At 44.9% G+C, this 12,949-nt stretch overlaps 1 protein-coding gene and 1 long non-coding RNA gene across 3 annotated transcripts; both read right to left on the reverse strand.

The window, feature by feature from the left end:
• Window positions 1-899: 899 nt before the first annotated feature.
• On the reverse strand, window positions 900-4,145 carry LOC125534343 (uncharacterized). Of its 2 annotated transcripts, XM_048697595.2 has the most exons (4): window positions 3,348-3,516; window positions 3,005-3,219; window positions 2,613-2,842; window positions 900-2,016 (listed from the first exon to the last, which is right to left on the reverse strand). In XM_048697595.2, the coding sequence occupies exons 1-4, from the start codon at window positions 3,365-3,367 to the stop codon at window positions 1,372-1,374; spliced, it is 1,110 nt and encodes a 369-aa protein (XP_048553552.2). In that variant the 5' UTR covers window positions 3,368-3,516; the 3' UTR covers window positions 900-1,371. The 2 variants fall into 2 exon arrangements, with proteins under 2 accessions (XP_048553552.2, XP_048553551.2); XM_048697594.2 differs by having other exon boundaries at window positions 903-2,016; window positions 3,005-4,145.
• Window positions 4,146-9,007: 4,862 nt separating this feature from the next.
• Window positions 9,008-12,526, reverse strand: LOC125540107 (uncharacterized). The gene is made up of 4 exons (XR_007297187.2): window positions 11,859-12,526; window positions 11,591-11,685; window positions 11,429-11,511; window positions 9,008-9,494 (listed from the first exon to the last, which is right to left on the reverse strand). It is a non-coding gene; the product is annotated as an uncharacterized LOC125540107 (long non-coding RNA).
• Window positions 12,527-12,949: the final 423 nt, after the last annotated feature.

The following is a 12,949-nucleotide window of genomic DNA, read 5'->3' on the forward strand; positions in this document are numbered from 1 at the left end:
TAATATTGGAAAAGGCTTACCTTCAACCGACCGATAACGCATGCGCGTCTGTCGGCTCCACGTCCGTCGGATCGTCTGTTCATCAGATGGATGAGAGCGTCCCCCGCCTCCGTGTCACACGCAGTAGTTTTCTGAAACTTACCTATTGTTTCAGAACACACTCATGCAACTGGATAACGCCCCTGCAGCTCAGTTGACTCATGTGGCTAGGACGACTCCGTGGCTGGGAGGGCGACGACGTTGGGATCTGGGAGGGCGCAGGGGTGGCGGTGGTGCAGGGTGTGGGGCGACCGGAGCGCATCCACCGCGGTGGCGACGACGACGACTTCGGCATCGGCAGTGGCTGGCGGCGACACAAGCAGGTACGACCACATGTGCGAGGCAACGATGTTGCAGAATCAGAAATCAATTGTTCGACCCCCTCGACGAATCTAGCACCTACTCACTTGTTTTCTTGCCTTTTATCCCCTCGATCTCGTCTCTCTCCCCACGATGCTCTAGCACTTCCTCCCTTCAACCTGCTTCTAAAATAATCCACGACCCAAGCTCCAGCCATGGCGGATGGGGATGTCAATTTGCTTCCCAAATCATCCACAGCCCAAGCTTCAATCATAGCGAACGGTGGTGTTGATCTGTTTCTCAAATCATCCACGGGCCAAGCTCCAGCGATGGTGAACGGTGGTGTCAATTTGCTTCCCAGATTATCCACAATCCAAGCTCTAGCCATGACGGAAGGAGAAGGTAGAAGATATTTGTTTCTTCAACAAAGCTCTTTTGCAAAAGGGCCCTATTGCAGCATAAAAAACTCATAAAAATGGTTCTATAACAATACCTTTGTCGCAAAAATGTTCTACAACGAGACCCTTTTAGAAAAAATCGAAAAAATGAGCTTTTCTGCAACAAGATCTTTGTTGCGAAAAAAATTATACAACGAGCCCTTTGTTCGCAGAAAAACTCGTAAAAATGATTCTTCAACAAGACCTTTATTGTGAAAATTTCCTACAACGAGACCTTTGTTGCAAAAAAACTCATAAAGATGATTCTACAACAAGACCTTTGTTGTGAAAAAATACTGAAACAAGACCTCTCTTGCAAAAAAAAAATCTGTAACAAGACCTCAGCTGCAGAAAATACCGTAACAACGCACTTGTTGCAAAGATGACTTGTCACGTAGGTAGATCAGACGGCATACACAGCTCCATCCAATGGTCAGGAAGCCGGCGGATCTTTTTATATTATCTGCCGGTGGACGCTACGCCCATAAATTATAGTCTAGACACAGGGTAATAGTTGGATAACAGAAGAAACAGTTGGGCATCTTAGATAACTGATGGATACACAAACACTTACACTATATAAGTTAATAGCCCTCTACACTGGGGTAACATACCCCTCCAGCACAAGATCCAGCTTATCCATGGCAAGAAGGGACCAAGCAACAACGATCTGAACCGTCGAGTTACCAACTGTACATAAACACTTGGTTGTTTGGCATTGCTTCACAGGGAAGTCAACCTCAACATTATGTAGATATTCAAGGCCAGATTCTGAGTAGGCTTGAATGACCACTTTCAGCGTTTGCTCTAGTTGCACTGAAACAACATTTCTTGACAGATTTACGTAACCATCAGACTGTTTCTCCATTTCCTCAACCTTACAGTTAACTAACACGACTTCCGTAGGTGTAGTTGGAACAAGATCTTCATCAGGAGATAAGTAGCAAGAAACCCGGCATCCATATTGAAAAGGCCACTCCCCTTCAACAACACGGACACCCACGATAGTGGCCTGGACCGCTCTAGTAAGGCGCCCAACACTTAACTCTAACATACCACAGCAGCTGCTGATCCTGGGGTTGGCATACTGCTGCATGGAATAGTAATTATAGGTAGAAGAGAACAATACTGTATCTTTGGTATCTGCTCCAGCATACATAATTCTAAGCTCAACTTCAAATTTAACCGTGTCCGCAGCCACAATTGCACGAGAAGGGCCAGTCAAGAGCAAAAAAGGATCCTGCAAGCATTGTTATCATCATTATCATTATCATTACTCTACTTAATCAAAACAGACTAATCAACAAGATAACATGCATGACGAGAAAGCAAAGGAGGATGAAGATACTAGCAGATTCAAATTTACATGTCAAGGCTAGCTGCTAGACGTATCAATCTGGGATGATGAGTTATGTAAACTTTGATGTGTATTATAGATAGAGGTTGCTAGACTGACAGGTTTGTGTAAACAAGAAGTAGAAGGCACGAAGAAACAGATTCATCAAGGAAAAACAACCAGGCGATGGCTGCACCACATGCTGTAACTCACTACTGATCAGTTGATCGAAAAGTCTCACTACAGATATATGCCACGTATGAACAAACAGCAAGCCTTCTCAATTCTCTGTTTAAAAAGAAGAGGACAGAGGTAGATTTATTAATACTTCAAATTACCACAGTTTCGGGAATACTCCTGTTTGTTTAACTATGGTTTTCCTTGGATCCCAAGATCTCAAAGTATTTCAAACTATAGTTTTTTCAGAAACCATGGTATTCTCAGAAAAACTCAAAAAATACTTTGTATCCAAACAGGGCCTTAGTGTTATTAATGCATACCGCTTCAGTGACTTCTTGGCAGTTTGCCCTTGACCGGGAGAAGAGAAGGTTGCGGTTGCAGTCCACGGTGTCTCGTGCAGCAACCACCCCGTACACACGGAGCGGCCAGCGCAAGTTGGCATGCACATTCACAATTTTGATGGAGAAGATCTGCAGGGCTGGACCGGCAACAGCAGCGTGTGGAAAGATACCAGGCGTGGAGTGCGTAAATTGCATAGGGCTCAACGTGGCTGCAGAACCAAATTAAGTCAAATGAATTACTAAACTAAGTCAAGTAAAATATTTGATTATACAAGGAAAAGCTGGGAATGTTCTGATTGCACTGATTGAGATATGTGTAGTCAATTGAACTACCTAAGGTAAGCACAGCTAGCTAGAAGAAAGAAACTTACTTATGTCATCAAACGAACCACATCCTGCTATCTGACTGCCCCATATAGATTTCCAGGCGGCATGGTAAGAACTAAGATCATCCAAATTCACTCGCTTAGCAACAATTGGATCATCTACAATCTCTTTCTGTAAGGGTTCACATGAACGCTTTATATAATCCGAGATAGCCACAAATGTTTCGGATAAAATACGGAGCTTCTTGAGCTTGTCCAACCTGATGGGGATACTGGATTTCCTCAGTATAGATGCAAAAGATTGTATCCGATATGCATATTCGTGACACTCATGCAAAAGAAAATGAAGTGCTTCCTTCTGGCTGAGAACAAGATAGGGCAAGCTTACCCCGAGCAAGTTGATTGCATCTGAGTCAATGTTCTGGACAGACAACTTGGACATCTCTATCATCTCGGGTGGCAACTGCTGTGGAGCGTAAATCCCTCCTTTTTTCCTTTGCCTCTCTAGATAAGCCTTCTTTCCGGCGATCGTCTCCAACCCTCGTGATTCGATCTGTCTCTCCAGGGCGGTGATCTCCCTCCTCTGGATAATAATATGGCGACAAAGAGCGTCGGCAAGGCTTTCATTATCTATGCTATGGAACGTGGCCTCCCTCCTTTTGATCTCGGTTTTGGTACTGCTGGGGAACGTGACCTCCCTCTTATTGCGGACAACGTACATGGTCCGCCCCATATCCTTCTTCGACCGGATCTCCATCTCCTCCCTATATTTCCTCTCCATCGTCCGAAATCTCCGAACCAAATTCATATCTCCCGAATTCACTATCTCTTCCCCGAAGTCCCCATCCAGCTTCTGAAATTTCCGAACCCAATCCATCTCCTTTCCGGATTCCATCTTCAACTTCATCTCCTTCTCGTATACTCTCTCTATCTTCCGGAGTTCCCCGACCAGAATCATCTCCCTCACCTTCTCCTTGCCGGATCCCTTCCCCTTCTCCTTGCCGGATGCCCTCTCTATCTCCCCGAATTCCATCTCCGTCTCCTTGCAACCGGCCGTCGTTCTCGGGTTGAGATGGGGTCTGAGGCTAAACAGGCAGGGAAACTCGCCGCCGCCGCCGCCTAGATTTTCTCTTTTTGTTGAGGTGGTTGAGGGGAGCCGCCGTCTAGGTTTTATCCGAACGCCCGCCCGGGTAAGGGTACCTATTATACTCTCGACTCACGCTCGGCCCGGGACAGCCCAATAGATCCGGACGCACCTCCAATCGCACTACTTTTTTTCTTTCAAACCCCTCAAAAAAAATACTTTTTTCTTTCAAACATGGGAAGAGACCGGAAAGTCCCAGAGCTGCCATTATCTTTATTTTTATCTTTACCTAATATTAAGGGAAAAGATTAGCATCAACCGACTAATCAAGGCGCTGCATCCGCCGCTTGATGCGCCATTGGATCAATTAAAATAACCAACCTTATCTTTTCCAGCGTCGTTCTCCTCCTCACACATATTCCTTCCCAAAATCAAGCTCCCTCTCTCTCTTCCCAAGTCAGCTTCTAGCAACAGCATCACCCAGTCCTAGGATGGCCTCGCGGCTCACACGGGCACCGGTGGCCGGAGCGCCGAGGACGAGACGGTAGTTGTGCCTCTTGCAACATCAATCTCGCCGCTGTCCTGAGACAAGTTTCTGCAACAACCGCGTTGTTGCGGAACAATGGCGAACGACGACTGTGCAGTGCGGAACGCACTAAGAGAAGTTGCAATTTTTTAAACATGAGTCTTGTTGCAGAAAATTAGCCGCGGCGGTAGATGTTGTTGCAATTTTTGTAACAAGGATCATGTTGCAGAAATTAGGGAAGAAAGGGTTTTGCAACATGGGTCTTGTCGCAAGAAATTAGAGAGAAGTTTTTGCAACAAGTGTCTTGTTACAGAAAATTATATAAGTGGAGATTTTGCAACAAGAGTCTTGTTGCAGAAATACAAGGTTCATCGGATGGCTCATGAGACGGTGGATTTTGCGCCGAAGGACTAGTTCGCCCCGCAGACCGGGGAATCTGTTTCCGAAACCGAGGTGTTGTTGCAGGACGTAAGGAGGTGGTCATGCGCGCACGGTGGTTAGATCCGACGGCTATCGGGACGCTGATCCAATGAAGCTTCATGCGACGGATGTTTTCGCCGGCCGACGCGTAGCGGCTCCCATAATTTATAGGTTGTTGTGTTATGTGGAATATTTAAATTGTGATATGGTCCCCCCCCCCCCCCTTGTGCATGCATTCTCGTTAATGGGACAGCTATTTCCCATTGCTTGATAAAAGAAATCGAAGTTATTTTGAATTATTTTTTGTCCCGTTGGCCCCTTTGTTGCTTTCGGATGCCATCAAATTTGGTGCTTATCAGGAAGATGTTTCTGAAACCAACAAACACAGTTATCTGTGTCATGTAAAATGGACTGGAATAGGAACATACATACATAAATATGCTCTTTTCTTAGGTGATTATTTTGAGGAAAGCATGATTATTATGTAAAATATTGTTCAGGGCAGTCTTGTAAAAATTGCACCAAATTTTGAATCGTCTTTTTCTTGTACAACTTTTCTATTACCATTGTCATGAGCCAAACAAACAGCGATGTGTACATGTCTGTCTAACATACATGCCTCCATGATCTCAACTGCTCTGAGTTGCGAGAAGCGTGAGCCATCAGCCATATCACCAAGCATAGGCAAGCCTAAATGCAGAAAGGGAGACGCTTGTTATGATGTGCATTGTTTTTTTTAGATCTCAATTTGAGGATCACTTGATTGGCGGCGGCCACACCCCGATCCCCTTTCTCTATTCTTCTCCTACCTTTGTCCCTGGGCTCTGTCTCCTGTGATTCTCGCCCTGTACCTGAAATTGCTACTACCTGAGAGTGTAATCGGAAGGAAGTAAGGTGTTAACAGGGTTCCAGTGGAAGGGAAATCTATGGAGCGGCGCATGACTCCTAGGAAGAAGACGAAAGGACGACGTTTTGGCAAGGGTAGACTCCAGGTTCTCTCTACTCTCTATAGTGGTGGTGTTGGCCGGTCTCTGGTTCAGCAGAGTTGTAATTGTAACTTCAGGAGGGTGAAGAAGTCACCCTGTTTTGTTTTTTTTTGCGGGAAAGGACACCCTGCCTTCTGAACGCACTAGAGCAAGAAAAAAAATAATGTCACCCCTTGTTCTGCTGTGAATCGAATAGTGTGGGATGCTTCACACACACAGCTTCAGAACCTAGATGGACGTGGCACCAAGCAGCGATCGATCGGTTGAAGACATTGTCAAAAACGAAACAAGGCCTTGATCCACTCGCCTCATCATGTATACGTAGGCGTCCACGCGTGAGGAGGTCCCATGGTGGGATGTGTGGACATCCTGCCCAGTTGTCAATAAAAAAGAAACAGAAAAAACAGTAGCACGCCTTCGCCTGTCGCTAGAAGCACGCCTCTGTGACAGGCCTGACTATGGGATTCAGGGAACGAGCACACAGGGAAACTCAGCATGACACAGCGATTAGCTAATCCCGGAGGAATGCTTTACTCGAATTGAGAGATTACAGAAGAAAGTTATGCCGGCCAGAGATAAGATGCTTCTGCCATTCTACACACACGAACTCGCTCCCAGCTATTCTCTCAGGAGCTCGTGTAGGAGCGCATCCATGAACGAGAGGATGAGCTCGTCTCCCGGCGACGGCGGAGCGGGCGCGGCGGTCGAGCGCCAGCGGCGGAGAGGCCCTCATCTCCTCGGCCACCGAGGTCCCTGCGCGAGACCCGCTGCCGATCGACGCCGATGAGGGATCGGCTACGCGGAGACCGCGGAGGAGATTTCCGGTGGCGGGGAGGTTTTGGGAGGGACAGAGTGAGGAATCGGATGAGGAAGAGGGGGGATTGAGGAAGGGTTCGGTAGAGATTCTGGAGAAGAGGCGCGGCGCTTCGGTGAGGGTGAGACTGCCTTTTGTGCCGCCGGTTCCCATCACGGAGGTGCGATGGCGCCATCGGGTCAAGCGATGGGCGCCAGGGGCGGTGACCTCGTCACCACGGCCGCGTCCACAACCATTCAGGTCAGGGGCGCGCTACAGAGAACCATCAATTCCTAATCCGCCAACACTTGCGGGCTTTATTTTGCAGGGGTTTCTGCAGCGGGATTCCGCCATTGATGACGTCACAGGTGAAGCGGGGGACGAGTTTTTTTTCGAAAACTACTGGGCCTAGTGCTATTTCTCCCCACTGGGCCTCGAGGGAAGCCAAGCCCAAGCCACTTTGCTCGCTACAGTCGATACTTCAAGGACGACACAGTGCAGAACCGCGCAATAGCACCGGTTCGTAACGCCCTTTAGTCCTGGTTCATTAACCGGCACTAAAGTGTGGGCACTAAAGGTCCTTCTTTAGTACCGGTTCAGCATGAACCAATGCTAAAGGGCAACCATGTGGCACGAGCCAGCTCCGCGGGCAGGGAGCCCTTTAGTACCGGTTGGTGACACCAACCGGTATTAAAAGGTTGGGGGTTTTGGGTTTACAATTTCTTTTTCATTTAATTTTGTGTTTTCCATTTAATTCTTTTTTGTTTGCTGGTATTTTACGATACTACATATTGTACACGTTATGCATATATATAAATAGAATTTCTAGTAGAATCGATCGTGTGTGTGTATATATATATATATGTATATATGTATATACACTAGTACAAATTCCCGTGCGTTGCATCGGGCGAAATATTAAGTATAAATTGCTCCACGTGCCATTATGCAATATTTTTGTAATAGAATTTTTGCAAACTTCAAAAATAAGGTCAATGTAACCACTGAGTGTAGCAATTAGATCTTGACACACCGCGGTCTAGCAGTGTTCGTGCAACAAAACTGTAATGACTCAAATTACTATCTTTCTCTAAAAGAAACAGAACAAGGCAACTTGCAAAAAGTAAGGCTTGACAATGTTTTTATCTGTGGGAATGACCGGCCCTGTTTGTCCTTTCTAGGTTGCGACACCGGGACGACCCACTACAAATTATGGAATGCTGCTAGTAATTACAAATACTTTTTAACAGAAATTCTGTCTCATAAGACCACACGTAGCTGAGTGCCTGAGTCAAGCATAAAAGGACATCTCAAACCAGGTCTGTCCAAAATGTCCATTCATGCCCATGTAGCCATATCACACATCAACAAAAGTTCATCCAAATAGAGCTCAGCAAGAAATGCACATATAATGGCAAACATGGAAACATGAAACGGAAGTACATGACTATAGAATCTATCAAAGAAAAGAAAATACAGCCCTGATGGGGAAACCAGTTCATACTGTTGCACTCCAAAAAAATATTGAAGAAAACCGAGAAGGTCAGCCTCTAGCAAACTTTTAAAGATAAATCAGACTAAAGAGTTATCACTTAGACTCTATCCAAATTGGAGATAAAAGATGTAGTGAACAGTAAGGAAATTTTGTGGTGTGTGCGATTAGACATGCCTAACTTTAAGCTTAAATTAGAATTCATGCATGCGAAATAACATCTCTATGCAACATGCACGTACTATTTCTGATACCTTGCTCTAAAGTGTATTAAATTAGCAACGGACAATGGCTGCACATGTATTGGTTAGGGGTCATCACAGATTGGAAGGAGGTCTACAACAGTACCTTGCTCTGAAGTGTATTTGCTAGGATTTTGATTTGGATCTGAAGTGTATTTGCTAGGATTTTGATTTGGATAGGTACAAGATCAAGGAGGTCCTTACAGGGGCAGTGGAGAGGTGGATGAATACCTGCGCTGGACCGAGCTGGGTACCCAAACATGGCGAGTGGACTTGGACCGAGCTGGGTACCCAAACATGGCGAGTGGACTGGGACCAAAGCAGCGCGCCGTCCGGGATCCGGGTCCTCTCCTCCGACTTAACCTCTTCATGAAAGAAAGAAAGAAAGAAAATACCTTGGACCCAAAGAAGCTGAGTATGCACGGCAAGATGTATAGCAATCCCTGAGAAGATACGAAACCTCGCCCATTGCTTAATCTCGTGCCAACCAGACGTACAAACAGAGTACACGGAACCAGCATACACATACGCTCTTCATAGCATACAAAAACAGAAGTACCAATTCCAAGAAAATCTTGTAGTACAGTCTATCAGAACACAACATATACACGCATGTAGACCATGATCATCACTAAAAACAGGCCACTCCGGCTGGCAAAGAAGTGGCAGCAAAGCTCCCGACAGTACACTTGTCGTCGTCAGGCTTTTCTTTCTATACTTAACATGTAGACCTCAGAGTCATTTACTTATCCATAAGGTACAGTCTCTTGCGATCATCATATGCGTATCCAGAGTAGCTATTTTGCTGATGAGAGAGCCCCCGCCATCTAGGGTAGGACGCAAGAAGACATCTACCTCTGTCACGGACTCACGGTATCTTTTTCTTCGTCGTCATACACCAGAGCTTGGCTGAAAGACTGCAGTGCAGCGATGAGGACAGAGGAAGCTTCTTCTGTGTCCATGGGATCATCATCTTCAGTTTCTGATTCATCCTGTGACAAAGAGGATTTCAGTGCATGCAAGAAAAACTATGCAAGGCTCCAGATTCTGATGATACAACATCAATTTACTTAAGCTCTTACACGGGCAGTGAAGGTCAAGGTGAACCTAAGGAAATATCATAGTCGGCAAAAAAAAGTTGAAAGAAGACGATCAAATTAAAATCATGTAACTAAATACATAGAAGAATCTTCTTATAAATAAATCACGAAACCAATATTTTGTCCGATATTCAAAGAGCTATGTTTGATTGACTCTTCTATATTGTACAATGCTCTATGGCAACAGATAAATGAGAGCCAAAAGAGTATTATTAAAATTGCATGCATGCCTTATCATTCTTGAGAAAATTTGTAGCTCATGCCTCATGACATTTAGAAGAAAATTTTGGATAACATGTAGGTGCTATCACTTTGCAGAAGGTACCACAAAACATATAATCGCACAACAATGGTTCACATGATTACAGAAAAATTGAGAGAGAGAGAGAGAAGCAGCAACTGGTTGGAGTTTGAGAAGAACTGCAGCAACGGGTTTGAGAAGAGCTTCAGAAGAAGTGCAGCAGCAGCAGCTCTAGGAGAGATGGGACAGCCACAGCCAGCAATGAGCAGAGAGGAGAGGCAGCAGAGCCAAGGCAAGACTACTACGGAACCTACGACTAAGTCGAACTATATACTTTTACGATTGATGGGCATACTCGCGACTTCACCCATAATAATTCAAAAAAAGTTGAATCCTTCATTTTTCAAATTTGAGCATTGGCGCATATCCACTGTATGGATTAGTCATATTATCAGGTTGGATCAGTATATTACTCAACCTTCATGAATATTTTCCTTTTGCTTTCTTTTCGGTGTTTTCTTTCTATCTCTCCCACAACCCCCTGCATCCTCTTTTATGTCTCCGCTACAGTTGAGTAATACATGGTTCAGGCCGGCGTAAGCCCGCCGTAGACGAGTCAAAAAAATTAGTAAATTTGTCACATATACACAGTTTGTCGAACCAATTCCAATAATGATCAATAGACATGCATATATCTGGAAAAAAAAGGAACACACATGCGTACAGTGGAAGTGTCTCAAGGGCCAAACTATTGTGGAAACTATCATAGCAGAAATCATATTTTTCTTAATTTGGACTAAAAGGGGATGTACAAATTCTTAAATCTGTAGAAAATTATAGATTCATAAAATTCACTAAGTGATTATGTAGAGAATTATAGATTCATCAAATTCTTAAATCAGTATTTTCATAAAACAACATCTGTTAATTTGGAACTATTTGATGTTGATTGTTCGTAAGCCCATTTAGTTAGAGAAGGTTCTCAATCGGATACCATCCCGCTTTCATTCAATTAGGTTCAGCAAATTCCTGTTATTACCTTGACAGTGCCCACTGCTGGACAGAGTTAATATTTTTGGCAAGAAATCTCTGTCATAAATGAGTCCAAATTTATCTATATGTATTATGTATGTCCCCAATAATAGAAAAACATTCTGGTCCTCTTCCTCTCTAGCAAATCTTCATCAGTGACGGGGATATGCCAATAACCTTTCTCCGATTTCTAAGTTTCAGAGGTAAAGGGTGAAACAATTAGAAAGTCAACAAAGGGCTAGATGAATCTGATTGAAGAACAAAAGACAACAGAATATCTTGTTGTGCATAAATCATCAATTATATGTCCAATTAGTACTGTCCAGTTAAAGGTCCAAGCAAGAATCATAGATCTTACAACTGTACTTCCGAAAAGAACCATTCAATGTCAGATTTTTATCATTGATAAATGTCAGAATCTCATATCATACAGTGATAATCCTCCTAGATTAGGATTATACCAAATTAGTGAATGAATAAAATAACTACAATTTGGAGCTTCAAGTAAAACAAACAGTTAACTTAATTCTCTAGTCGACGGCTATGTTGGTACCTGAAGAATCATTCTGCCCCTGCTGTTAGTTCAGCACCTTGGTCCCTCATTCTTGGCGCAGCATCCGATCCCAAATCTCCAACCTGGTAGCGAATTCTGGTCAACAAATAGTAGCATGGAATACTTCTACAACTAACTTAGAATCAGACAAGACATGCTTACCATGTTGGCGTATATGACACTGGAACCACTCATGCAACCATTGTCTAGATGCGTCTCTTTAGGTTCAAAACTCTGAATTTTAGAGATGCACTTCTCTGAAAGCATAAAGATGCCATATCAGACTCAACACTTGGCTCAACAAATCATACAGTTCGGTGCAAATATTTATACTACTTTCATGTGCAAATCAAAGTGAGAGTAGTATATTGGCAATCCATATTTCAGATGGAAACGGGGAAAACAGAAGTGTGATTTTAGAGGTGAATACCTTATCCTCCAGCTCATGGATAAAATAGCCGCAGTCAGATGCGTGCTAGGCGACAGCCTCCTGCTCAGAGGTCGTGGCTCTTCTTCCACCTCCCTCTGCGCCCGTTGATCTAGATGGAACAGGGAGTGCCGCATCCTCGTGCGACAGATCGATTGACCCGACTCCCGCCTCTTCCTCGACCTCTTTGCTGCGTGGGCGGCAAGACGACGACGTGCAAGAGAGGAGTTGGGGAAGAAAGAAAGAAGGAGCGGCAGAGGAGGCATGCGGCTCCCGAGCTCAGCGCCGCCTCCCCGCCATGGCCACCGCCCCCTGCAAGCTTGCAGCGCCGTGGTCCGTGGCTTCGACGCCGGCGAACTCCTCGCCCCGGCCGACTCTCCATTTTCTCCTCCTTCATCTCCATGTGCGCCTCCCGCCTCGCTGCTGCCGCTTGATGCCGCGCCCGAGCGCAGCGCTGCCTCGACGCCTCGCTGCTGCATCCCGGGAGCGCAGCGCCGCATCCCCGCCTCGCTGCCGCGAACTGATGCGGCGCCCTCGCGGCCGCATCTCCCAAGCCCAGCGCCGTCTCCCGCGAGCCCACTCGGAGTTGTCGCCGCCGTGAAGGGCGCCGCCCGCCGCGCTGGAAAGGAACGTATGGATAAGATAGAAGAAAGGACTGCGGGTTGATTTCTTACAAACGTAGTTTTTTTTTTGTAAAATCAAAATGTTTTCTCAGATCCACTTAAAAATAGGGACCGCGGGTTGAATTCCCGAAAACAAAAGGACTTTTCTACAAAATTGCTAACAACGTACGACTTTATTACTCGGGAAATATATATAAATATATATATATATATAGGACACCAGTTTGGGACACCTAGGTGCCTGGGCATCTTGCCTATCCATCGTTAGATCGTGTTTAGCGACAGATTTGGAAATCAATGTAAATGATTTAATTACTAGTTAATTTGGCAGGCTTTAATTCTTTAACTGTCCCATGCATGCATATCACATCATAGAAAAGGAAGGTGATTAAAATACCATAGTGAATAAAAATCAACATTTATTACCTTCTTATATATCACTTATTAATTCGTAGAATAAATCACTACGTA

Source organism: Triticum urartu, chromosome 2A (assembly GCF_056163025.1).
Source record: "Triticum urartu cultivar PI428250 chromosome 2A, HENAU_Tu73, whole genome shotgun sequence".
NCBI classification, from domain to species: Eukaryota; Viridiplantae; Streptophyta; class Magnoliopsida; order Poales; family Poaceae; genus Triticum; species Triticum urartu.